At 33.1% G+C, this 27,442-nt stretch overlaps 2 protein-coding genes across 10 annotated transcripts in view; one reads left to right on the forward strand and one right to left on the reverse strand.

Annotated features, from left to right (window-relative positions):
* The window catches only part of LOC129927635 (uncharacterized), a 33,563-nt gene extending 8,496 nt beyond the window's left edge, over nt 1-25,067 (forward strand). For 2 of the 8 annotated variants that reach the window (XM_056037419.1, XM_056037420.1), the window contains 17 exons: nt 862-906; nt 2,892-2,939; nt 3,952-4,011; nt 4,157-4,216; nt 4,362-4,421; nt 4,565-4,624; nt 4,771-4,830; nt 7,695-7,817; nt 9,767-9,791; nt 14,436-14,469; nt 14,972-15,022; nt 16,374-16,445; nt 16,701-16,763; nt 18,676-18,780; nt 18,942-19,013; nt 19,278-19,349; nt 19,570-21,273. In XM_056037419.1, the coding sequence (XP_055893394.1) occupies nt 862-906; nt 2,892-2,939; nt 3,952-4,011; nt 4,157-4,216; nt 4,362-4,421; nt 4,565-4,624; nt 4,771-4,830; nt 7,695-7,817; nt 9,767-9,791; nt 14,436-14,469; nt 14,972-15,022; nt 16,374-16,445; nt 16,701-16,763; nt 18,676-18,780; nt 18,942-19,013; nt 19,278-19,349; nt 19,570-19,638 (1,079 nt within the window). In that variant the 3' untranslated portion in view covers nt 19,639-21,273. Of the gene's footprint in view, nt 1-861; nt 907-2,891; nt 2,940-3,951; nt 4,012-4,156; nt 4,217-4,361; nt 4,422-4,564; nt 4,625-4,770; nt 4,831-7,694; nt 7,818-9,766; nt 9,792-14,435; nt 14,470-14,971; nt 15,023-16,373; nt 16,446-16,700; nt 16,764-18,675; nt 18,781-18,941; nt 19,014-19,277; nt 19,350-19,569; nt 21,274-21,319; nt 21,411-24,880 lie in introns of those variants that run through there. The other 6 variants (XR_008779250.1, XM_056037418.1, XM_056037417.1 and 3 more) reach the window with 6 other exon arrangements.
* Nucleotides 25,068-25,189: 122 nt separating this feature from the next.
* LOC106064932 (uncharacterized) overlaps nt 25,190-27,442 on the reverse strand; it is a 77,115-nt gene continuing 74,862 nt past the window's right edge. For both annotated transcript variants that reach the window (XM_056037413.1, XM_056037414.1), the window contains one exon: nt 25,190-26,250. In XM_056037413.1, coding sequence (XP_055893388.1) covers nt 26,033-26,250 — 218 coding nt within the window. In that variant the 3' untranslated portion in view covers nt 25,190-26,032. The remainder of the gene's footprint in view (nt 26,251-27,442) is intronic.

Below are 27,442 nucleotides of genomic sequence, written 5' to 3' on the forward strand. Positions count from 1 at the left end.
CTGGCTTTTTATAAAAAGTTTAAAACAACAATACATGAGGGTATGGGTTGGTTGAGATATTAATCACACCAATAAGTTTTTATTTATGGTAAAGTAAATAGACTTAAGAATACAGTTACACTTAAAAATAGATATACAGTTATACCAATTTCACCCTTGTTGTTTATTGAAAAGTAAAAACATTTGTTAATATATTTGTACAACTAGGGAAATACTTTAATTCACTTTTAGCTGAAATAAAAAATTGAATACTTGTGTGTGATGCTCTTCAAATAGTACAGGTCAACACATATACATGTAAAGTATCAAGTCTCTTTGAAAATAGGTCACATTATTTACAAACATTGAAAACGTCCAAAACAAACTCACACTAAAACCCCAACTTGCCTCTCTGCTCTACCTCTGAATCTTCTCCTGTCCAAGCCACATACAAACATTGAAAACGTCCAAAACAAAACTCACACTAAAACCCCAACTTGCCTCTCTGCTCTACCTCTGAATCTTCTCCTGTCCAAGCCACATACAAACATTGAAAACGTCCAAAACAAAACTCACACTAAAACCCAAACTTGCCTCTCTGCTCTACCTCTGAATCTTCTCCTGTCCAAGCCACATACAAACATTCACAGGTTGGCCCTTTGAAACAGAAACATGGATTACCTTGGTCTACAACATCAAACAGAAAGATATTTAGAATGAAAATAATAAAAGAAAATTACTTTTTTTTTAAAAATAGCAACAGTTATAGTCAATTTTGTAGTGTATTTGTATGCACAATTTTCTTTCATGCACCAATGATCAAGGAAATTTCTATCATATTTTTTCTATGTTACAGTCTTTTTTTTTTATTTTTGTTTACAGCATCTTGGCAATCCAATCAAAATCTGACTAAAACTACACCCAAACGTAGGTCTTTTTATATCTATACTATAAAGCAGAAAGTAATGCGTATGTATGTATGGGTGTATATCCCGCATAGAAATCTAAACCACTTGACTTATCTTCATAAAACTTGGCATAAATGTTCCTTGGGTACTAACAGGAACCGTGATGCATGCATAGTAGCCCTAAAACAAACTAAGGACTCTCCAAAAAACTAGTTGCCGAACTCTATGAAAGTATTAGTATTTCATGGATCTAGGCCATGTTTATCATGTTTACATGAAAAGATTGAAAGGATCTAGATCTAATTTTTAAAACTACACTTTGCACAGATAGTTTTTTACTTTGACACTTGAAAATAAAAAATATAGTCTATTGGTTTCATGGTTTAATAAAATTAACCTTCAAATTTGTGTTTCAAAAGCATTTTTACATAAATTTGTTCCTTATATCTGCGAATTTAGAATTCCGGATGTACATTCTTTCATTAGACAAGACCGTTATTTTACACATCTCTCTATTCCTAGGTCTAAAACTGTAATTCAACTCCAAGATGATAGAAATTCTCTTCGCAAAGATAGTTTTATACTTTAACACACAAACATACTAATTACAGTCCATTCGTTTCATATTTCTTATCGTAATCAAGTTAACATTAATTTTGTCAATTTTTGTTCACAGAATCTAGGGCATACTATCTATATCAGTCTAAAACTACACTTAAAGATAGGTCTTATTTTTTGAGTACTTGCATATAAAGTTTTGATTGCATCAGACAAACTAGATTCGAAAAAAAAAATATTCTGGCAAAAAGACTATAAATAAAATTGAAGCCAAGAAGAAAGGGATGTTGGACCATGAAGGCTGGAACAAATATTATATTCCCCTAAAAGCAATTATGAAATAGATTGAAAAAAATTTTTTTTTCTCTAATTAGATATATGTATTCAATATTTATGTCAACAGTTTAAAATGTTGGTTCTATGATTAAATAAAATTTTAAAGTATTTCAAAAGAAGAAATAGTTATTTGAGTGGGTGAGAGTAGTGACATCCGATCTAATTAATTATGCAAAAAGTTACAAAACTTGATCCCTAATATACCAAATTCAATAAAGATGTTAACAACTCTTCCAATATATTACAATAAAAAAAACAATTTAAAAGAAATTTATCCAAATATTTAGAGTTTACATTTTTGTTCTAATTTTGTTAACAATAACTAGCCTGCTGAAAAAAGCTTTTCAAAATTAAAACTTCTAATGAATAGTTATGAAATTGCGCATACATATATAGTAATTCAGGAAGACTATCAACTTTTTCTTATTATCCATTAAAACAGATATAGTCTAAATAGTCTGAGCTGGTAAGATAAAATTATGATACTCTTTTACTGGAATTCAGTAAGGCTACAAGCAGAAAATGTATGTTTCTTTAATCCTTTTTTTTTTTGCTCATTAATGGCATTTTTATAAATAAAAATATGACACTTGCAAGTGTTATTATTTAAAATATACATCTGTTTCACAAGAGGGCTTTGCATAATACAACTCCCCCACACCAAATTTAGGTCTTGCGCCACCAGTGGCACTGGCCCCCAGTATTCCTATAGTTGGAAAGGATTTTATTCAATGACCAGACGGGAACTGAGAGCTCTTCACCCAAAGTCATTTTAATGGTTCCATAATGGCAATGTCCATTACTATGAAGACTAATTCTCAACAGACTCTAGAGAAAAGCAGAGTATGTCCTTTCTGTTGTATGCCCCAGTATCCCAATTAGTTGTTGGAAAGGTTTTTATCCAGTGACCAGGCATGAGCTGGGGGCTCTTCACTCCAAGTCCTATCTAAAGTTCCACAATGATACTGTCCATTTCTACGCAGTTGCTGTATTGTGTCTTCTAACTATAGTTTAGTGATTTTAAAGAACTCTTATTTTTGTGCTTTGAAAACAAATTGTTAATAGTGGCTTTTAAAACAGAAATATGCTTTATCTTTTTTTTTTTTACAGCCTCTAATGCTGACAGAATGTTGGGACACATGACAACTATTACGAAAAGTATGTTTTGAGAAGTTTTAGAAAAATAGGAATTAAAAATACAAATCATAGTTAACTTAATTTAAGATTTGGATGTAAAAGTAATAATTATATTCTTGAATGAGCTAACAGACTAAGTAAACAATTTAGAGAAGTATCTCAAAATAAATATTTGAATATAAAAATATTAAATAAAACAATGTATCTATTTATTTAAAAAAGTACACTTTTACTCAACCTAATAAATGAAAAAACAATTATTTACTTATTAAAAATGTTCTAATGCCCCCCCCCCCCTTTCTCAAATCTCTATTTTAAAAATATTCAAGCATCATTATAGATCAGTTTGTAGTGTAATTGTATTTGCAATTTTCTTTCATGCACCAATGGTCAAGGAAACTTTAAGTAACTGTTTTCTATGTTGATATGCATTTTTTTTTCTGGTTTATAGAAAAGTAACAAATATTTATTATATTAACATTATATTAAGATATAAGCACAAATAGTGTCATTTCAGAATAAAACATTTTTTTACTTGAAATGCAAAATTTGATACATAGTTCTTTATTTTTGTTTTGTTTACACCAAATTCAATCCAAACCAGACTTTAGCAATACCAAAACGTAGGTCATTCTTTCAAATCCTGGTGAAGATTGGGATTTGTAATATCAGTATCTTTGGGCGTCTCTGAGTCCACCCATCTCTAATAGGTACCTGACATTAGTTGGGGAAAAGTAAAGGCGGTTGGTTGTTGTGCTGGCCACATGACACCCTCTTTAACCATGGGCCACAGAAGCAGATTACCTTTACATCATCTGTCATCTATGGTTTTCCATAGTTATAATGGTTTGTTTGGTATAATGCACAAATTGTAAGAAAAATTTCCTTATGGATAAATAAAGATTATTATTATTATTATTAATACAGCAACAAACTATTGAAAAGATATTTGCAGAAATAGTGTGATTTTGTAGTACTTTTTTTTTAGTTTTAAAAAAATTGATTCAGAAACATGCAATTTCTTTATTTATAGCCCCAAACAAGACCAGACTCAACGAGACTACTGACCCAACCTATTCAAGTGATGCCAATGGTATGTTTTAAATTTTGTCTAGAAAATCTATGTGCTAAGCTAGAAAATAAAAGTCATAATGTTTAACCTTTGTAATAATGCATAGTTACCTTTTTTTTAGTTTTAAAAAAATTGATTCAGAAACATGCAATTTCTTTATTTATAGCCCCAAACAAGACCAGACTCAAGGAGACTACTGACCCAACCTATTCAAGTGATGTCAATGGTATGTTTTAAATTTTGTCTAGAAAATCTATGTGCTAAGCTAGAAAATAAAAGTCATAATGTTTAACCTTTGTAATAATGCATAGTTACCTTTTTTTTAGTTTTAAAAAAATTTATTCAGAAACATGCAATTTCTTTATTTATAGCCCCAAACAAAACCAGACTCAAGGAGACTACTGACCCAACCTATTCAAGTGATGCCAATGGTATGTTTTAAATTTTGTCTAGAAAATCTATGTGCTAAGCTAGAAAATAAAAGTCATAATGTTTAACCTTTGTAATAATGCATAGTTACCTTTTTTAGTTTAAAAAAAATTTATTCAGAAACATGCAATTTCTTTATTTATAGCCCCAAACAAAACCAGACTCAAGGAGACTACTGACCCAACCTATTCAAGTGATGTCAATGGTATGTTTTAAATTTTGTCTAGAAAATCTATGTGCTAAGCTAGAAAATAAAAGTCATAATGTTTAACCTTTGTAATAATGCATAGTTACCTTTTTTTTTAGTTTTAAAAAAATTGATTCAGAAACATGCAATTTCTTTATTTATAGCCCCAAACAAGACCAGACTCAAGGAGACTACTGACCCAACCTATTCAAGTGATGTCAATGGTATGTTTTAAATTTTGTCTAGAAAATCTATGTGGTAAGCTAGAAAATAAAAGTCATAATGTTTAACCTTTGTAATAATGCATAGTTACAACAAAACATCAATTAATATTTGATCTAAAATAAGAAAATGCAATTATGCACTTTAAAAAAATGTTCCAATTTACACAGTGATCTTTTTTTAAGCCTTACCTTATTTTCTTGGACCCCTTAAATTCTAGCACACATTTATGCTTCATAATGAATCATGGACGAGCTGATAGCAAATTTAATATAATGTTTCATGTGGTGACTTTCATGTGTGATGCAAATGTATCACACTCTATGTAAAAGTGTATTAACAATGTATCACTATCTAAATTTCTCTTAAAACATGGACATACTTTTCACAGCATTCTTCACAGACTAGTAGGGATGATATGGGCCCACATTCCCTCCTTAGACAGTAACATGATAAAACATCAAACATGAGCCACCTCTAGTTCTAATACAAGCCTAAATTTCATTCCTTCTAGAGATGTAAAAGGCAATATCCTTTCAATACTACTGCAAGATTGTAGCAACAGTTTTCATACTCACACTAAACAAGGGTAAACCAGCAGTCCTGTAAGATAGCATTATAGAGCCACAAAACCAGCAGTCCTGTAAGATAGCATTATAGAGCCACAAAACCAGCAGTCCTGTAAGATAGCATTATAGAGCCACAAAACCAGCAGTCCTGTAAGATAGCATTATAGAGCCACAAAACCAGCAGTCCTGTAAGATAGCATTATAGAGCCACAAAACCAGCAGTGCTGTAAGATAAGCATTATTGAGCCACAAAACCAACATTCATCATAGTGAGAACAAGGGTCTATAACAAAAAGCTAATTTCTGTCCATCTATGAGAATGTCTGGTTCTGTGACTGATTTATTTGGAGGAGGTTGGTGCAGCACTTCTGTCTTTTTCACATTTATGGTGAGGCCAAAATTTTTGCTGGCATTAGCGAATAGGGACAGGCTCTTTTGGAGGTCTTCTTCGTTTGTGGCATTTAGGGCACAGTCATCTGCGAATAGCAGGTCTCTGATGCAGTCATAGTTTACCTTGGTCCTTGCTTTGAGTCTCTGCATATTGAAAAAACTTGAATCGGTGCGATATCGTATGCAAACTCCGATGCTTTCTGTGCGAAAGGCACCTTTCAGCATGGCGGTGAACATTATGCTGAAAAGTGTTGGAGCCAGCACACAGCCCTGCTTCACACCATTTGAGACAAGAAAAGGCTTGGAGTAGTTTCCGTTGTCTTGGACTCTTGCTTGCATGTCATCATGGAATTGATGCACCATTGTTATGAATTGATCCGGGCAGCTGAATTTGGACATGATTTGCCAAAGGCCTTCACGACTGACATTATCAAAAGCTTTAGTCAAATCTTATAGATGGACATAAATTAGCAAACGCCAAAAAGTTTGTCTATCTGGGAAGCACCATTTCAGCAAACGCCAACCTAGATGATGAGGATGACTTCTGTGTTGCTCGTGCCAGTGCTGCTTTTGGCAGACTTCAAGAACAAGTGTGGCAATAGAGAGGACTCAGCATATCCACAAACTGAAAGTCTACAGTGCTGTAGTCCTCCCGTCACTCCTATATGCATCAGAGTCCTGGACCCTATATTCCCGTCACACCAAAAAGGACTATCCATAAAGTGCGTTGGTTTGACCACATACCAGACACAGAAGTCTTAAAGCTGTCCAACATGTACAGTATCAATGCGACAGTAAAAAGGTCCCAACTTCGATGGGTGGGACATGTAGTCCGAATGCCAGACAAATGCCTTCCCAAATGACTTCTGTACGGGGAGTTGTGTGCAGGAAAGCGCTCTCAGGAAGCCAATACAAGCGCTACAAAGACACTCTCAAGAGCTTCTTCAAGGAATGCGATATCAACACCGCTGGGAAGCACTAGCTCTCAATTGCTCCTCATGGCGTGAAGCTGTGAGTCTTGGAGTCTCAAGATATGAAGCAAGAAGAGTGGCCAGGGCCAAAGAGTGCTGAACCAACAAAAAGCTGAAACTTTGAAATATGAATTTTAGTTTTTGAATTTTGTTTTTTTAGTAGTTAGTCTTATAAAACTAATTGACTAATAATGTACTTTTTTGGTATACTAAAATCTCTTTAATTATGCTGGCTTAGTCAGTCATTGGTGGTTTAATTGTACCATTCATTTTAACCAAAGGTGTGCTCTAAGAGTCAGCACACCAAAAGACTTGGTACAAATATAAGAACACACCACGGACATTAATAGCAACAGTGTAGTGCTTCTCTCACAGTTGAAATCTTGAAATATACAAATATTGAAGATAGTTATATCGTAATAGCTCAGTGTGTAGTGTATTTGTATACACATTTTTCTTTTATCCATCAATGGTTAACTCTTTCTCTCCTGAATTATTTTCCTTGACACATCAAATTTATAAGTTTTGTTCATTTGTAGTTCACTCCCCAGCTATGATTAAACTTCTATCACTTTGTTCTCAGAAAATATTTCACATGGTGTAGAATTGAAGGGGAATGCCTGCTGTTAATATAAAACAAAAATTAATGTTAATAAAAAAACAAAAGTTAATTTAATGGGGTCAAATCACTGATGGTATCGTTTAATAGGAGAGAAAGAGTTAAGGAAATTTCAAGCAACTTTTTTCAATGTTGACATACATTTTTTTCCATAAAAGAGAATCAAACATTTATTAAGATTTTAGCACAAGTAGTGAGATTTTGGAATACATTTTTTAGTTAAAATAAAAATTGAAATTAAAATGGTGTTGTTTTCTTTAGATGAAACATATCTTTATTCTTAATTTTATTTTTTTAAATTAATTTTTTTTTCTTAGGCTCAATGGAAGAAAAAGTGACTATGGTCATTTCAATTTTCTCTACTATTTTTATTGCTGTTGCATTGGTTTGTACTGGGATTGTAATTTACATTTGGAAAAGAGTATTCAATTTCAGTTCAGGTGAGATAATTTTTTATATTTAAATGATTATAAGCTACATTTGTTTTGATTTTTTAAATCAACTTTCTGATCCTTTCTAATTTTCTTATGTTGGTACTATATTGGCATAAATAAACCCACCCCTTTGTAAACACTGCGCCCATCTTAACAGAACCCTGCCCTCTTAGTCTTTAACCCAATAGCTCCTATTTCCATTTACGAAAAATCCTTCCCAGGCCCAAACCAAAGAGGGATAACCCCAATTTAAAAAATCCTAAAAAAATAACTATTTTGAAAAAATAATCAAATTTAAGATCTAATACTAATTAATAAACAAACAACTTTAAAATATAGAACGATATGTCTACTTTAAATAATACTTTTAATACCTTTAGAATATGAAAAAAGATAAAAAAATACTCATTTTCCCACATGGGAGCTTATACAGTGGGGACTGTTCCTTTGAAAAATTATTTCAGCAACATAAATCTTCCCAATTTTACAATAATAGAATAGGTAATCTCCACAATGATTTGTAATAATGCTTGCAACGAGACTAGAAGAAATCTTCTTTTTTAAAAGTTAAAAGCAAGTATATTGAATAGGGGATATCAGAAACGTTCTACAACGGTTTAGGACTGAAACGAGAAAATGTTTCTGATTGAGAAGGAGCTAATGGTTTAAATGCCCTTAATTAATTCACAAACCCTATTACCATATACCCAGCATAACCAACACTCTTTCAAACAGTGTGGAACAGCTGAAAAAAAACATGCTATTCTGCCTTGGTAAAGAGCTCAGGGCAAAAAGCTGGCTAGAAAAACTAGATCGTTGCAGAGCAAGCCTCTGTATTTTTAGTTCCTATTTTTCACAAAGATCTTTGTTATGTGCGCAATGGAAAATCATGTCTGATTTTGGGTTAAATTTTTCCAACTTACCTCGTGTGTGTTTTTATTATTCAAGGAAGCCATTTGTGAAATACAAGCCCTACGTCCATCCACTGATTCTTCACCAGGACGTTTGAAGGAAAGGGTTTTAGCTGTTTAAGATATCACTCGCGGAAGTTTGATATTACTAAAATATAATTCCTTTTTGTTCTACTAAAACACAAGCAAAAGAAAATTTCAAGGTTTTTTTTTTGCTTAAATACAACATATTCATCATCCTATATCTTCAAAGCTGATAGAATCCTCCTAGCATTGTTTAAGTTTGCTAAATCATTCACAAATTTTTGTATATCAATACCATCTTTTTCCTAAGTCAGCCATTCATGTACTTTTTTAACAGCACCAATATTGAAAAGCTGCCTTTTGTGCTTATTGTCATGCTTATGTCTCAGAAACTAGAAATACTATAGAAAAACTTATTTCACCATGGCCTTAAATGTGCTTAAAAAAAAAATGTGACAGCTGCTTTTAGTCTGTTCCTTTTCTTTAAATATTAAACATGCATGTAGGTGAAATGTGACATTGTCTAAACTAGCATAATGTTCTGTTTCAAGTTTCTATAAAGCAAAAACGCTATATATTTAGGCCAAATTCAAAACTCCTGATTGGAGACGCTATCTCCCCAGGAGATGCACTTTTATATATATATATATATATGCATTACCTATATTTTTACATTACTTTTAAAACTTTGTGGCAGCCCTTTTGTCTCTAACTGTTTTAGTAATGTAAGATTTGTTTGATTTTTATTAGTTACTGTTCGTTAAAAAAATTAATTGTTATAAATAAACTTTAAGTAAACAAATTCACAAATTCAACAAATTTAGAGACGCAAGCCATGGGAGCATTTCTTGGAAAGTGGGTGCTTATCTCCACTTTCTCCCCCGGCATTGACAGTCCTTTGGAACCCCCTTTAAGTAAACAAATTCACAATATATTTTCACTTTTATTTTGGTTGAAAACCAATTTTGTAACAACAAAAAAGATTCTTTCAATATTGTTTCATTTTTTTTTAATTCTCAGGCTCCTCACCAGCTGTTCAATTTAAGTAAGAATTTATTTATTTTTTTAATGTTTCTTTTTTGCAAACCTAACTTATGCATGGATCATTTGAACAATGTACAATGACATATTTGGAGGCATGGTGGCTGAGCGGTAAAGCTCTTGGCTTCTGAACCAGGGTCCGGGGTTCAAATCCTGGTGAAGACTGGGATTTTTAATTTCTGGATCTTCGAGCACCTCTGAGTCCACCCAGCTATAATGGGTGCCTGACATTAGTTGGGAAAAAAGTAGAGATGGTTGGTCGTTGTGCTGGCCACAAGACACCTTCAATAACCATAGGCCACAGAAACAGATGGCCTTTATGATGTTCACATTTATTTGCACTATTTTCATGTTGTTTGTCAAATGCAATTAGCAAATATAAAAATGGGTGGGTAGATAGACAGACGTATTTAGCAAGATTATCTTCTTTTTAACATTTTTTTTGTCATCTGTAAATTCAAAGAATAATTGGTTTACAAAAATTAAATATTGCATAATCTAATAAATTTTTCATGGTAAAAAAAATAATCATCTCACATATTATTATAATCTTCTAAGCTTCATTTGACATCATATATATTACAGACATTCTTTCAAAAAAGAAGATAGTTATATCTTATGTGTATGTAAGGTTAATTTAAACTCAGCTACGGCTTCAGTTTTCTTGGTTAATCTAAACTAGATAAGACTTTGGTTTTTCTTGGTTGATTCAGGTATCTAATTCCATAATGTAAAAATTCAGCATGTTGTCATATTGTGTTGTTTATATTGTTCTATAATTAAGGAGATCATTTAAGAACATTTGAAACAGTTGTGTGCCTAAGACTGTTTCTTATACTAATCTTGAATTAAATGTTATTGATGTAGATTTGGAGCCTTCATATTGTTATGACTTTGCCATGCGCACCGCCATCCAAGATAGTGCAGAAAGAAGGTGCGCACTATCTGTGACTAAACAAGTCGAATGTTAACATTAGGAGACTAACGATTTCCGCCTAAGTAGAGAGCCAATATGGAGATGTTGTACTCAAGGCAGATGCCCCTTTGTGTTTGTCATGTCTCAGTGTAAATAAACGTCTGTGTCTCGTTGAGTTGCCTCACTTAAGTTATTACAATTGGTCTCAGAAGTGGGATCATAGGCAACTCAACGAGAGGAGGTAGGCTTTGATTACAATCACATATTTGAAGCTTTTACATCAGCTCTCAATTAAAGAGCTAAGACAAGAGCTTCAGTACCGAGGTTTAAGACCCGTCGGTAGCAGAGAAACGCTCACGGCTCGTCTCCTGCAAGCCTTGATCGAGGAAGAAGAAGATCCAGAAACCTACCAATTTGAAGTTAAACCTGGGATTGTTGAGTTCATTGGCGAGTACCAGGACTTTAGAGATATATTTAATGAAGAATTAAACATGATGAGGAACATGATGAGGAACATGATGTGGAACAAAGTAGATGAAAGTGTATTGCAAGTAGAAGGCCAAATAGTCCAAAGTGATAACATTGTGTCGCAAGCAAAAGGAGGAATAAACTCGTTAGGGAAGGAGCAGCTGCCTGGTCAGGACTGTGGCTGCACAAACAGTGGTGATGGAGGCGCTGGGGATTGGAGCGCCGTCTGTGACTGTGTTGTGGGCAAGTCTGGCGGGGGTGACTTTCAAGGCGAGAAACGTGATGACGATTGCTGCGACGATCTGAACGGTATGTTTCAAATCGAAAGGAAAGAAACAAATGAAGAAACTAGAGAAGTCTGTTATGTGCCTGAAACTTTTGTTCCTGGTATACCTGCAACGAGCCGGACAGATCAAGACAACGTCAGGTCTGCGTCCAAGCTTTCTGCTGTGGACCCTAAAGATCTCTGTTTATCTGTCAGTACCTTTGACGAGAATTCAAACCATGAAAGCCTGAAGACCGTTTCTGATTCCTTGCCTTGGATGAGGTCGGGTGAAATTGTGAATGCGGGCCCCAACAATGGCCCAGACAGAAACAACGAATTTGACTTTGGCAGCGGCATAAGAGAGAACTCGATGCTTGGCAACTGCATCCAGACGATTGACAAGAACTGTATATGCGGCGCCATGCGGGGACAGTGCCCATGCCAAGAAACCCAGCTACAATATCTGAACTTAACAGACATTTGTACTTCTGCCTACATCAGTGAAAGTGACTTGAACGATGGTGAATTAATTCTAGCAGAACCTGATGCAGTGATGGATGAACATTTGCTTATGGAACATTACAAGGGTGCTTCATGTGCATACCTTACAGATGAGGCTGAGAAAGACTATGTGTTTGAAACCATTGCTACCTGTGGGCCTACAACTGTGTCACGAGACGTCCATGGAAAACGTCCGCTGACTTGGCGTCTAAAAACAACGGCCCTGGAAACTACAGTGATCGCCACAACCTCCATTTGTGTTAAGTGGCTGGCATCAGAGACTACCGTCATTAAGTCAAAGCAGCGACCACTACATCGTCTCAAGCGTAGACTGGCCAACTGGAAGAAGAGGAAGCGACGGCCGCAGAATACTGTGCAGATGGCTTCGTGGGCAACAGGCTCCCTGCCGTCTGTGGCTCCCACTGATCAACCTCCACCTGAACTGTCAAACCTCAGCTGTAGTGTTTCTTTTCGGGACGAAAAGTGCTAAGACGGGGGCAATGTTATGACTTTGCCATGCGCACCGCCATCCAAGATAGTGCAGAAAGAAGGTGCGCACTATCTGTGACTAAACAAGTCGGATGTTGACATTAGGAGACTAACGATTTCCGCCCAAGTAGAGAGCCAATATGGAGATGCTGTACTCAAGGCAGATGCCCTTTGTGTTTGTCATGTCTCTATGTAAATAAACGTCTATGTCCTCATTGAGTTGCCTCACTTAAGTTATTACAATATTATTACACAGCACTCATCCTTAATCTTGGGAATCTAAGACATTGCCATTACTACAGTTAGTTCTCTACCTAGCAGGAAATCCTGAATCCATCAATAAGACCTATTAGTTGAGTTTCACATGACTTAAATTTCTTAAAGTCATATCTGCTTTTATTTGAAAATATATATTATTGACATCATTGTCAGATAGTCCAGAGATCTTATCTTATAAATTACAGATGTTACTTTATAGAGAAGATAAGTACATCCTTGTTTGTGTATCCATGTACTAATGAATGTTAATGTCATAATGACTGCATCCACCCATAATTTAAAAAAACAACATTTTTATATTTTAATTTCAGTTCTGATAATTGGTTACATAGTTCTTTCTAGAGTGTGATGATCTGTGTACTCCATATTATGAATTAATTTCATCTGCTTTTACTGTGCTTTTTATATTTTATATGGCTTAAAAGAACTCATCTATGATTATGTCAAATTTTTTACAAAAAATTTCATAGTACCTATTCGAATTTTCTAACTTAAATTGTCTGATTTTGTCAAAGGTTCTGTCCCTGCCATTATTTCTGGCTTTTCCTTTTGTAATAAAATTCCTAAAGCTGGTGATTTATTTTGAATACTGGTACTTAGAAAGTTTATTTCTGTGGTCTTAAGATGTGTAGCTATTTTAGCTTTAACTTACTTGGTTATTTTAGATTTACTAGATTTAGCAAGAGTTGTCGGTATAGTTGCATATAGCTAATGATGTGAGAACAATAACATCAAAATATAAGACATTATAAAGTGTGGAGAATTGTCTCTTCTCTTATTAGATGAAATAATTTAATAAGGATCATTTTTTTTTGCGTCCAGAGACAGATGTTACTTTATAGAGAAGATAAGTACTCAATAAGTACTCATACTCAATAAATGGAATTCTATTTACTTACTCACTCACAGTTTGCATCCTTATGGGATGTCAAACATCTTTCTTGAAATGTCCCATATTATCTCCCCTTAAAGAAAACGTATAATGAAAACCCTGTATGGCAATTTAAAAAAAAAGAGTAAGTAAAGTTCCCCTCTCAGTCCTAGCAATCTATAGTGCAGATGATGTTTAGGTCATCTCTTTCTTTGGCCAACAGTTAACAAATAGGGTGTCATGTGACCAGCACAATGACCAGCCACATTTTCTTTCCCCAAAAATCTTAGTCTTTACCGAGATTCGAACCCAGGACTGCAGTTTCGGAAGCCAAGCGCTCAACCACTCAGCCACCGCCCCTGCATGGCAATGTAGAGCAGCTAAAATATTTAGTATGCTTTTTTCCAAAAAAAAACAAACCCAACTCAAAATATTGTAAGGAAAAGGGGGGTTAGATGTTACTAAAGCTACACAGCACATTTGTTTATAATCTGTCAAAGAAACTTTCAATCTTAACTCACTCCATACATCTGAAAATGTTATATTGAAATTAACCTAAAATTTAGCAAGTACAGGTTTACTCTATGTTTTTATTTTCCACTGGTGTTTTGTCTTTCTCTACATATAGTCATCATAGTGTTTCTTTTTCTGTACATATCATCTTGATGTTTTGATGTTTCTTGTTCTGTACGAATCATTATTATGTTGTTTCTCTTACTGAACATATCATCATCTTAGTGTTTTTTTTGTCTGTGCCTATCATAAACTACAATTGCTTTTATGGTTTTTGATTAACTAAACATTTTTCTTCTTATTTTTTTTTTTTTTAAACATTTTTAGAATGTTCTTATTCTTTCAGTATTCAAAGCAATGCTGCTGAAGAAATAGAGATTGTAAGTATTTAAATACCATTTAAAATTTGTATCAACATTATTTACTATTTAATTCCACAAACATATAAGAATTGCAATGAGAGGGGGGGGTGGTGGAAGATTCATCATGTGAAAAGTTTAGAGATGAAGTTTAGAGTTCTTATTAAAAGAATTTTCAACTAGTCATTGCCTACATTGATTCTGTCAACCATATATGTGGCCTCTTTAAATCGAGAAATGACTATGGATCATCTTATGGAAGTGAGATGAAGCTTATGCCTTAATCCTGGATGGAATGATGCCACCCTCTCCATGTGTGTAGCCAGCCAGGCTAATGAGCCCCTCGCTACCCAAATCTTACTTGCTTAAGTGTCAGTACTTGCCTTTTCCCCTTAGTGATAAATAGTTAGACCAGGCCAAAGGTCTGGTTGTCAGAGGCTATTTGAGATGCATGGCTTTTTAAGAAAAATGTTTTTATATTTAACTTGTTAAAATTTTATTAGATTTTTTTTTCATTCCCTAGGCAGAAGAAAACCATGTTTATGACTCAATAATTTATACAGGATATCAGACCGTAAGTCATTAAATAGTATTTGAACAGTCTTATTTCAAGTTTATTGCTTTCATTATCTCTATGGTGCAAAGAAATGTATACTGGTAAGGCTATTTGTGCCTGTAGAAAGTAGAGCTATTAGTTTTCTAACAATTTATTGAAAATTTTTTATAATGAATAAACAATGTCAAGAATGCTTAATTGGATATTACAGTTGCCAACTCTAAAAAAAGGATTAAGATATAATTTTAACAATATATCAATTACATTATCTTACGTTAGAGTGAACTCTACATGTCCTTCCATATTGACATATATTTTTAGCTACAAGCAGAAAAATTAAGAAAATTTCATTCTGCTGCATTAAAAAAATACATTTTAAAAAACAAAAACTGATCAAAACTTCCTTCTTTTTGTACACTTAGCTATTTAGTTGTTCTGCCATGTATGAAAATCCTCAATAGGATAGAAAAAGTTCTTTACAGGGCGACTATTTAATTAATCTCCAGACATTAAATCCCTAAAAAGAACTGAAAAAAAAAAGATATTTAAAAAAATGCTATTGCAAACCTTTTACTTTTTTTAACTAACAAACTTTCACATCCAAGACATAAAGCAAAACTTGTATAGGCAGTTTAAATTCACACCAGACGATGGAGGAAGATTGAACTAAATTTTTTATTGTTTTAGTTTTTTTGTAGTTTGGGTACTACATCAGAAATGAAGATTATTAAATCCTAGTCCAAACCTTCTACAGGATGGCAAGGGAATGACCGCCGTTAGGTGGGTTTGATGTAGCGATCATCATGACAGCAGTCCAGAGCACTTATCACTACACTACAAAGTTTCCCTTTCAGACCTTGTGGTCTATAGGGCAGATGATGTTAAGGTCATCTTTTTCTGTGGCCTACGGTCAATGAGGGTGTCAAGTGGCCAGCACAACGACCAACCGCCTTTACTTTTCCCCAACTAATGTCAGGTAGCCATTAGAGCTGGGTGGACTTAGAGTTGCCCAAAGATCCCGAAATTAAAATTCCCAGCCTTCAACAGAATTTGAACCCAGGATCCCCGGTTCAGAAACCAAGCGCTTTTCTGCCCTACTTTAGTTAGTATATATTTATTTGGTTTTTGAAAGTTTTTTTTTTTAGACAAATGACTGGCCAAGCAAGCATTCAAAAAGAAATTATAGTATAAAAAAAGATTACATTATTATTGACTACATTATTAGTCAATATGTTTTTATAACTAGACTAAGAAGCCATCCAATTAATTGAGGTCTTTAACAACATTTAACATTCAGTTGTTTTCATGTTGTTTTTATTTTTTAAATTAAAGTGTTTGTTATTTCAAATTTTTTATTTGACCATTACAGTTCCAGCCCACGACTTCAGAGGACCTAACTGAACCGATTAATTCAAATGCTACAAGTATTTCAGACCTAAGTGTGAGTCATTTAATAAAGTCTAATTTCAAGTTTATCAACATGCTGTTTTTATTTTTTCTATATATCACAAGCTAATAAAAAAATGTTAATACTGTGTATGTGCATAAAGTAGATTTATTATTTTCTATGATTTTATAGGATAAAGTTCTTTAATGACTGTTCAGTTTTTCAAGTTTTTTTTTTAATATAAAGGGGACTTTTTTTTTTTTTTAGAGTGTTTGAGCTCTATTTTTTTTTTTTGTTTGACCACACCAGATCCAGCCTGAAACTTCGGAGAGCCTAACTGAAAGCATCCCAACCAGTATTGCTGACCAAACTGTGAGTTATTTCACAATGTTAATAACGTCTAATTTCAAGTTGATCAACACTCTGTTTTTAATGTTTGTATATGCAGAGATGCTTACATGCCAAAAGGGAATTGTGTATTCCCAGACCTGGAAATGTGTATTTTAAAAAGAAAATGTGTATTTTCCTAAATATCAAGAAATATACTAAGGATAGACTAAAATTAAATCATTCAAGCGCATAACATACACAAAGGGCAGCAATCCTAAACACAGCATAAAGTTTTATAAGACATTTTGTACATTTGTCAAAATATTTACACTTGTAGTCTTTGTCTTAGACTTTTCTAGAAAATGTTAGAATGAAAATGTTATTGTCACTTGGCAATGATTTACTGATCATAATGCCTCTTGTGTACGGTACTTCACATTCCATAATAGCAGCAACAGAAACTTTATTCAAAAGAATGGGAATTTTTGTTACAAGTGAATATAGACTTAAACCAGATGTAATGGTTTGCTTAGCTGGATCAGTGACATCTAGTTTTGTAAAAAAAAAGTTTTGTTGATAGGCAATTTCTTTACAAGGTATCCAAACACTGGAAATATTTTATATCATTCAGATTTTCTTCTTCCAGACCTTTTTTTGCAGAGTTAGCTATGAAAGCTTTGGCATCCTCTACAATCACTAATAACAAACATTTTAAATATTTGTTTTTCAGGCAGATAATTTTAATTAGTCATTGAACTTGTTTCTAATATAAAAAAAGTAATTGAGTCTGCCTAAAATGCCCCTGATTTCATTAATTGAATTTAGGCCTTCATAAGTAATGGAACCTAGATAGTCGCTAGTGACTATTCCAGTAGCTACCACAGAAGATACATTCTGCAAGTTAGGGAATACAGTTTGATTCTCTTTATCATGTTAAAAGAGAGATAATATTAAGCTCAACCAATATTTCTTCAGTGAAAACCTTTGCCCTTCTCACTTGCATGTAAAAAAAAATATCTAATTCAGATCTAGAATAGATCTAGATCTGTAAGCAGCTTCATAAAGTTATTTTTTAATGCGCATAGGGATATTTAAAGGTATTTTATCAACCCCACAGAATCGTAGGCTGTGAAATACTAGATCTAGATCTGTACAAAGTTAGCTTAGAACCTAGATCTGTACAAAGTTAGCTTAGAACAGCCAATTCCCCCCCCCCTCTCTTTTTAATTTTAGATTCCATAAATGATAAGAAATAGCTGCTTTTGAGTAGAATAAATGTCATAAACTGGGATTTTATAAAAGAATTGAGACTCATTTTACATTTAAGTAAAAATCAATCACTGTATTTGTTCCACAAAAAGAACTAACCAGCAATAGTGTTTATTGGAACATTATTTGAAGAAAGTTGATGGGGAAGGGATGGCACCCTGAGCTACCGTACCAGGTGCCACAGACACTGTCTGGGAGGTTTCCATTCTGTTTTTAGGTGATCAGTTGGATCTCTACTCTACTTATTCCAGAAGAGTTTTATCAAAGATGAAGTGTTGTCCTGTTTGTGGAAAAAAAGCCAAATTATTTTTTTACAATTTTATTAATTTTAACGATCAAAACAAGACTATGGCTTAAATATTCCTGGTCCATTGATGACTTCAATGGGGGATCACACAAACTCTCTTTGTAATCTTGTTATTTCTATATATATATATATTACAAACTTGTATTATAAAATTGATACTGTAAATATGTGCATAAAGTAGATTTATAATTTTCTATGATTTTATATGATAGAGTTCTTAAATGAGTTTTAAAGTTGTTTTTTTATTATTAAAATGACTGTTTTTCTATTAGAATGTTTGAGCTCCAGTTTTCATGTATTTTTATTGTTAAAATGATGTCTTTTTTTTATTAGAGTGTTTGTGATTTCAAATTTTTTATTTGACCATTCTTGTTCCAGCCCAAGACTACAGAGGGCCTAACTATAACTATTAATGGAACCTCCACCCGTATTGCTGACCAAACTGAAACAGATCCAGTTTACGTTAATATGGCTTGCCAAACTGTGAGTGATTTAACAATATTTCTAGTCTTATTTTAAGCTTATTATCAACATGCTATTTTATTATTTCTATATTTCAAGTTGTTTTTTTTATTATTAAAATGACTGTGTTTTTTTATTAGAATGTTTGAGCTCTCTTATTTTTTTTTGTTTGACAACACCAGATCCAGCCCAAATCTTCAGAGTGCCTTATTGAAAGCATCTATAAAATACCTACAAACAATGCTGTCCGAATTGTGAGTCATGTTTAAAAATCCTAATTTTAAATTTATCAACATGCTATTTTTATTATTTCTATATGCTACAAACTATTATAAAAAAGTTCCTATAGGGTAATATGTGTGTTTGTGTAAAGTAGTTGTTTATTTTTTTTTTAATAATCTTATAGGATAGATAGTGTTCTTAATGGCTGTCCAGTTTTCATGTTATTTTATTGTTAAAATGACTGTCTTTTTTATTTGAGTGTTTGCGATCTCAAATTTTTTATTTGACCATTCCAGTTCCAGCCCAAGCCTTCAGAGAGTCAAACTGCAACTATTAGTTTAACCTCTACTTGTGTTGCTGACCAAACTGTAAGTGATTTAACAATTTTTGTAAAGTCTTATTTCAAGTTTATCAACATGCTGTTTTTTATAATTGTATTTGCCTCAGGCTAATATAAAAAAAAATCCTTCTGTGTTTGTGCACAAAGTGAAGTTATCATTTTTTATGATTTTATAGGATAGAGTTCTCTAAAGTTTGTTCAGTGAATTAATCTCCATTCTTTGATTTTCTTGTTTGAACATTCCACAGCTTAATGATTCCAAATGCCCAACTGAAACTGATCCAGTTTATATTAATATGGCTTGCCAAACTGAGTGATTTAACAATATTTGTAAAGTCTTTCAAGTTTTATATAAACATGCTACTATTTTTATATGCCACAATAGGATGGCTGCCTGGTCGTGCGGTTTGCGCGCTGGACTGTCATTCGGATTTATCGACAGTCGAGGGTTCAAACCCTGCCCGCTCCCATCCCCCGTCGTCCTGTGGGAGGTTTGGACTAGGAAGTAAACTATCTTCAACTCTGAAGGAACATCCGAAACATGTAAAACATTTTACAAACAAACAATCTTAAGAAATACTAAGACTAACACTGCTTTATTGATCCTAATGGAAATTTGTTGTGATTACAAGGACTCTTTTTCTCATATAAAGACAACACAACAGAAACATACACATAAATACAACAGACACAACATAGAAAGTTCATTCAGCGACTACACACAGGCATCTTGGTCCTATTCATGTTTCCTGATCAACGAGTGGCATTGATATAGTCTGACCGAGTGAGGTACGCACAAGTTTTTGTACCCCTCTGTTCTTGTTTTGATTGACAGTAGTCGCCCATTTCACGACGACCTGACAGTTCTGATGGAGCAGGTGGCTGTTGTCTTCCAAGATTTTTTCGATTTTCCTTAGACACTTTTGTTCAAAAAGTTCCTTTAAATGTGGCAATGTTGTGAGTGTAATTTTTGATGCCCTTTTTATGATGGTTTCTAGACGGCTACATGTTCCACTACATATTATTGTGAGTGTGTGTGTATATAAAAAAGAGCTATTCAATTCTACGATTTTATAGTATAGAAAGAGTTCTTTACAAAATGCCCAGTCATCTCAAAACATTTATTCCTTATGATGAGGTGGAAAAAAATATACATTGACAAAAAAAATTTAGTGCAAACAAACAGAAAAATTGCATTCTACATCAAAACATTATTTTGACATCCTAGTCCAATCTTATAGGATGACATGGGGATGGGCCAGGTTTGTGCATAGGACCATCGTGACATCTGTTCAGAGTGTGTACAGCATGACCAAGTACCCATCCAATTAATGCTACTCTATAGTAAACGTGATGTCATTTATATGTTGTTGTTTTTTTACACTCACTCCATCTGTCTGTATGGTAAAAAGTTTGTACACATTTTTTCTCGTACACCTAATCTCTGGTCAAGCTGAAATTTTGCAAAATTATTTCTTTTACATGAGAACACAAGAATCAATAAAAAAAATTAACCAATTAGTTAATTAACTATTGCTACCGTAATTAATTATTTTGTTAGGTATCTATAGCAAAAAAAAAGAAATCCTACTTGACAGATGTTGTGGTATAAGTTGAATTAGTCCCCCTCAGAACTCCTGAGACATCAGTGAAAATTATTTTTATGCATTTCAATAACAATCATGGAATCATTCACCTAGATAGTCCCTCCCCCTTTCACAACAGGTCCAAACAAGTGATAGGATCATAGCGCATTGAGAAAGCTAAACAAAAACAATTGGTAAAAATATTTCTAATTGCACAGATTTACTATGTCTTGGCCATTCATATATTTACATGACTGATCCAAACTAATTGATACAATCACACTTAAATATAAGCTTTGTTTTTTTTTTAAAGTATATTTTATGTTTTTTTTGTTTGTTTTTTTAATTAAAATGACTTGCTTTTATTAGAGTCTTTGATATCACTTAATTTTGTTTTCTAACATATCCACAGACTGTCAGTGAAATGAATAAATGAAAACATTTGAGCAGCCTTAACTCTTTCAGTTCGGCGTTACTCTCAGCGAGTAACTTCACTAGTGCTGGTCAGTGTGGAGTTACTCTCAGCGAGTAACTTGGTTTATAATATTTATTTCACTATCTTTTTAAGTTAAACTTTTTTATTTCTCTTTTTTTTTTTTTTATTTCCTGGATGTGGGAGTGATTGTTCTATGTTTGGTAGTAAATTTGATGCAGTACCAACGTCCTTTTCTTAAAAAAAGAGAAAATTGTGTTAATGGTTCCTCTTTTTAGTTTATTTCCCGGGACCCGAAAGATGTAAATAATACAATTTCTTATTGTATTTGTTCATCTTTTATGACATTTGAAGTGATTAAATGTGTTTAGTATAAGATTTTTCAATATCTATGGATTAAATGTTTAATTAAAAGGTTAAATCTTTTAGTATATCGATTTTAAGCGAATTTTTTAATATATTTTTTTTTCTGTGCTCAGTTTAAAACTAATGAAAAAAATGTTTTCTCAATTTTTAGTATAATTTTGTAGCCTATTCATTTTTCTTTAAAATAAAATCAAATATGTTAGATTGTTTAATAAAATAAAAAAAGTTATGTTAGTTTTAGTAACTCTACCCCTCTTGAAAATTTGTGTTCATCCCGGAAAACTCCATTTTTTCGATCTAAATAATTCGCACTGAAAGAGTTAAATATACTGAAATTTTATTCTACAAAAATGTAACTTCCTTTAGAATGAAAAAAAATTTTGGGCAATTATATGGAAAAAAAAAGTTTGGGACAATTTTAAAAATGTTTGATTCAGGTCTTTTTGAATGATTGTTGTGTTTTTTTTAATTTTAAAATATTTTTTTTGTGTATTTTAGATCTATATGTTATCACTGTAAAATTGAGTTGTTTAATTTCATATGCATAAGTCTTGTTAAGTTGTTCAGTATTTCATAGAGATATTTCCTTTTGATACCATCATAAGTGATTTAAGTTGATGTACTAGTACATTGTTTTCTTGACATTTTTTTTAGTTTGTATTTATGTTATGAGTGCTGCTTTCAATCTGTTAGTATTACTTCTTCCAAAATTCTTGATATTGGTTAGTCTAATTGTGAATTCAGGTTTTTTCCTCCATTTTTTTTAGCTCTGTTGTAATTTTGGTCCTCTCCTGGTGCTTTGTAATTTTTTATTTCTGATGTTTAAATTAGAGTTGGTAGGTTTATAGTGGTGGTGACTGTTTATATTTTCCTTTGTCTCCATCTTCAGTTTTATTTAGGAACTCCTCAAAGTATTCAGCCCATTTGTCAATGACCCGACTGTTTTTTTGTGACGAGCACACCATTATTGTTCTCATACATGTGTGATCTTGCTTGAAATCCATTCTTGTCATCTCTTATTTTCATGCCCATTCCTCTCGCATCAAGGTTCTCAATGAGTGCTCTTTGTTTTTTTTCTCATTGGCTCATTTTTATTCTTTCTGACAGATTTTGTAACCCTTCACCTTGCTTCATAGTACTGCTTTCTTTCTTTAGCATTATTTGTCTCTTCTGTATGTCAGATTCTCCTTTTCTTTTGCTGAAATCCAACCATGTCATCTGCTTTACTTTTAATAGCATGTTGTTGTTTTTGCATTGCTCATTTGTTATAATTAGGATTACCCACAGTAGCCTGTTGTTGTGCTTCAACAATTTATCTTTTGGTCTGTGTATTCTAGTATATGCTTCATTTAATTGGAATGGCCAGCTTTAAATTCCATCCCATACACACTTCTGGCCTGTGAGCTGTTCTCGCATAACATTTTGATCCAATATCCCCCTTCCAATTTCAATACTCTTCTAAGATACTCTTCTTCGATATTACTTTAAATTAGAGCAGGTCACTTATATTGACCTCCCATGCACAAGCACATCCTTCTGGATGTTTTTTTATTTTTACCTCCACCTCAACACACAAAATAGGATGGCTGCCTGGTCGTGCGGTTTGCGCGCTGGACTGTTGTTTGGATTTATCGATGGTCGAGGGTTCAAATCCTGCCCGCTCCCATCCCCCGTCGTCCTGCAGGAGGTTTGGACTAGGAAGTAAACTATCTTCAACTCTGAAGGAACATCCGAAACATGTAAAACAAACAAACAAATAAAATATTTATATCTGCATTGATTTAAACACATTTTACACACTTAAAATTATTTTTTTTGCCCTAGTATATAAAATAATATTGTCTTTTTGTTATATCAACTTGAAGATAAAATTGGGAATGAAAAATCATTTTGGGAAGTTTTAATTGCTGTAGTTTCCATTCGTGAACTGGATTAGTTGTTCTAGGAACAAGTTAAATTTGTATTTTTTTTTAGTTCACCACAATTGAGGTTACTAGTGAAAGGTGAGGGAATCAGTAAGTGCCCTTAGAATTATAGTCTAGATTGTAATTGTCCTTTTCCAATGCTGTTAGATGTGTTAGGAATTCTTAAGTTTCTGCATCAAGTGGGTCTATCATGAGTTTTTGATTATCATATTGCTGTACTACTTTGGTTATTGTATATTTATTGTATATATGTTACTTTTTGTCTAAATTGAGCTTTTACTTATAGATGGTCTCATTCTGCATCTGCTTCTCTGAAACTTCTTACATCGAATATATCAAATCTACATCTTTTATTTATGAGTAACAGTATATGATCTATTAGATTTAATTTTCCATGAGGTGATATCCATGTTGCTTTATAAATTTTCTTATGCTGGCATTTAGTGCTACAGATAGACATTCCTTTTCCTGAGGCCAAACCCAGTAATGTTAGGTCATTATTATTTGCCTCTTCATATGTTTTCTTTGCCTATTTGATCTGAAGGCAAATTCTTTTCCAATTTTGGCAATTGAAATCTCCTTGATGTCATGCAGTGTTGCCTCGTCATGAATTCTTCATAGTTCATCATTGAAAGGTTTATTTTGTATTATCAACGCTTTTTTCTTCTTTTTAGAGCATTTTATTATAGCCAAAGCATGTTTTTAAAATTACTTTTTAGTATTCATATTTTTTTATGACTGTTGTTAACCCTTTGCACAACCAGTTGGGGTTGCCCTATTAAGCTCTATGGATAGCTGCCTTTACTTTTGGTTAAGGTGCCATAATCTTTGTGGATCCTCCCTTTTTGTCCAGGCAGCAGGTTTGATTTTGGTATACCATAAGTATTTTATTTCTTCGATATTCGCCATATCTGAAGAGCCTTCCCCTATTTGCCACCTGAGATAAAGCTTGATGGGAGATCAAAGTTCCAGCTTGATTTAATTGTGATCCTTCAGCCATGAAACTACAGTATATGGAAATGAGATGAATCCCTGGGCATTGGCCAAAACTATCTCCCTCACAGCAGTTTCCCTCTCTCCAAGCAACTGATTTATGCTGATGAAATTCAGAATTATAGTCCTTAAAGGCCTGCTTGTTAATTTATTTACCAACATTAAATTGCACTATATAAAATTATTTTATAAACTTTGAAAGGCCTGTTTACTTTTTATTCAACTTTTTTTGTGTGCATATATCAATATTTTTTAGCCATGAGATGGACAGTTGTTTTGAAGGGACTCAGTTGAGTTGCAGCTTTTCTGAAATGTTACTTGTGAATTGCATAATCAAACTATTTACTGAGGATATAAAGTACTCAAGTTATTACCTGGATGTAACACTTGTTATTTACCTAAAATTAGGACAAACTATTTGTTGCAATTAAATTTTGAAACAATTCCCTCTCCTGTCATTTATTTGTGGAGTTTTGTCTGTATTTGTTTACAAAATACCAGCATACAGCTGTTTAGTAGTCTGCAGTAACAAGCATTTGCCAGCATCATACACTGTTTTGTTTAAACATTAATTATAGAGTACTTGCTTACAGAAACAATATAGATGAATCAACATTATTAAGGTATAATTGATGATGAAGAAGACAACATAACAAATTTTAAAATTCTGTGGAAACAATCCTATAATAATTACACTGAAGACAAATGATATACAATGAATGTCAATGCCTTCAATTTCCAAGATTTAAATGAATGCAGTGTTTCACATGACTACACAAACCCAGTCACAACCTGTATATTTTTCCACATCTAGTGCAGAGAGAGCCATCCGGTGTTGGGTCTAGTTAAGTTTTCTTTATAGATTTATAAATAAATTAAAAGGCAAATCAGAATCAATGCTTTAAAAAATTAAATTGGAAAGTTCATTTACACTAAAAGAAACAAAACAAACAAGTCGTTACAAGTGTAGTAACTGTAGAATAACGTATAAATGGAAAAGGCAACACATTATATAAAGAACTTGAAATCGTTTAATGAAAAAAACAAACTAGCAACACAATTTATCTTAAGATCCAGTATTAGAAGAGGACGTCCAAAAGCATGCAAATTATCAATTACCTCAATTATCAAAGCCACGTTTTATTAGAGGTCTATAAAACTACAATTATTTCATACACAGTACACCAATGATTGCTTCATTATGATTGATATCGTTGTGGGGACAAAAACTAAAACTAACTTGTAGTATATATCTATATAATCTAGAATCTAGTAAAATATCGAACAAGGGGATTTCAGTGGAGTAGACCTACTCGGGCTACTAAGTACTTTATCTACCTAATAGTCATTTCTACTTTAGCTACCTAATAGACATTTGTAATTTGTCTTCCTAATAGACATTTGTACTTTATCTAGATCTACCTAATAGACATATAATAATAGAACGCAATGCAAAAAACAACGATATAGAATAATATAGATCTATCCAAAGAGTGTATAATGAGAGATGGCTTGCAGAATTGTCACGGGAAGAACAATATTTACAGCACATCAATGGTTGTGTCTGGCAGATACTTGGGCTAGTACATAGCTGTGGACTTAAATCTGGTTCTCCTAGTACACACTCTGTTAAAAGTAAACAGATAATTATACTTATTCATTATGTCTCGACCGCTGAAAACAGTACCACTTCTTAAACAACTTAATCAAAGTTAGATATGTTGACCTCTAGTTCCTTAGAGGGATTATAGGCAGGACATGGCCTAAATTCTGCCAATGCCGATGAATGCGTCAAAAAATACAAATACCTCTAGCTCACAAAACAAAACATTAGCAACCGATAAAGTGGTTTTGATTATATTTAATAAGGAAACAACAAAGCTACGGACTGAACAGAATACCGACAAATAAACATTTCCAAGACATGGGATACATTTTATTTTATAATGAAGAAATTACTTCAATAAAACAGGAAACGAGGCATTTTGTGTTTTGTAGAAACCTCACTCAAAGGGTTATGTCTGCGCTAAATGGCTGAATGTGGCAAAATATGTAGGTCACAGTTGGGGCTACGTTGCCACGTGAAATACTGCACTCCTCATTAATCTACGGATTCAAAGACAAGCTTTATTATTATTATTATTATAAACCACATTAAAATTTCTGATTGTGAACAATGTTTCTACCATAACTGACATCCTTACAAGAGCTAAGACAAAGTAAGTAGATCGAAATATCTAGGCCTACTATATTAATATTTTGGTTTTCTATAGTTCTAATTTTATTTTTGGGGTAAGGCACAAAATGTAAGACACATTTGCTAATGGATTATACAGATTATTATTATTATCGCGACAATATTACTGGCCACCGAAAGGCAGGAAAGCCGCTATAGCTTTGTGTAGTCTGTCAGTCCGTTCTTTCATCAGTCTGTCACACTTATAGAAAATCTTTTGAAAATCTGATTTCATATTTTACAGCTTGGAAAGATCTGATGCTTAGGCTACTTTATGATTTCTGAAACTGAACCGTCTTTATTAGAATAATAATTATCCAAGTTGGTTTTTCATAAAAATGCATAATGATACACATTATTTGATACATAAAGATACACACTATTTTATATTGAATGAAAGTACAGGTACAATCTTTTAATTAACTTCCCTTGACTCCAAATTTTTTTTACGTATATAGAAGATCATTTAATGACTATGTATCTTTTCTAAAACACATTTATTAGACAAAGGAATAGTTTAAAGCTTAGAACTTAGATATGAATTGCAAATCACTTACACTACCAAGAGCTCAAACGTCAGAT

This window comes from Biomphalaria glabrata, chromosome 8, assembly GCF_947242115.1.
Source record: "Biomphalaria glabrata chromosome 8, xgBioGlab47.1, whole genome shotgun sequence".
NCBI classification, from domain to species: Eukaryota; Metazoa; Mollusca; class Gastropoda; family Planorbidae; genus Biomphalaria; species Biomphalaria glabrata.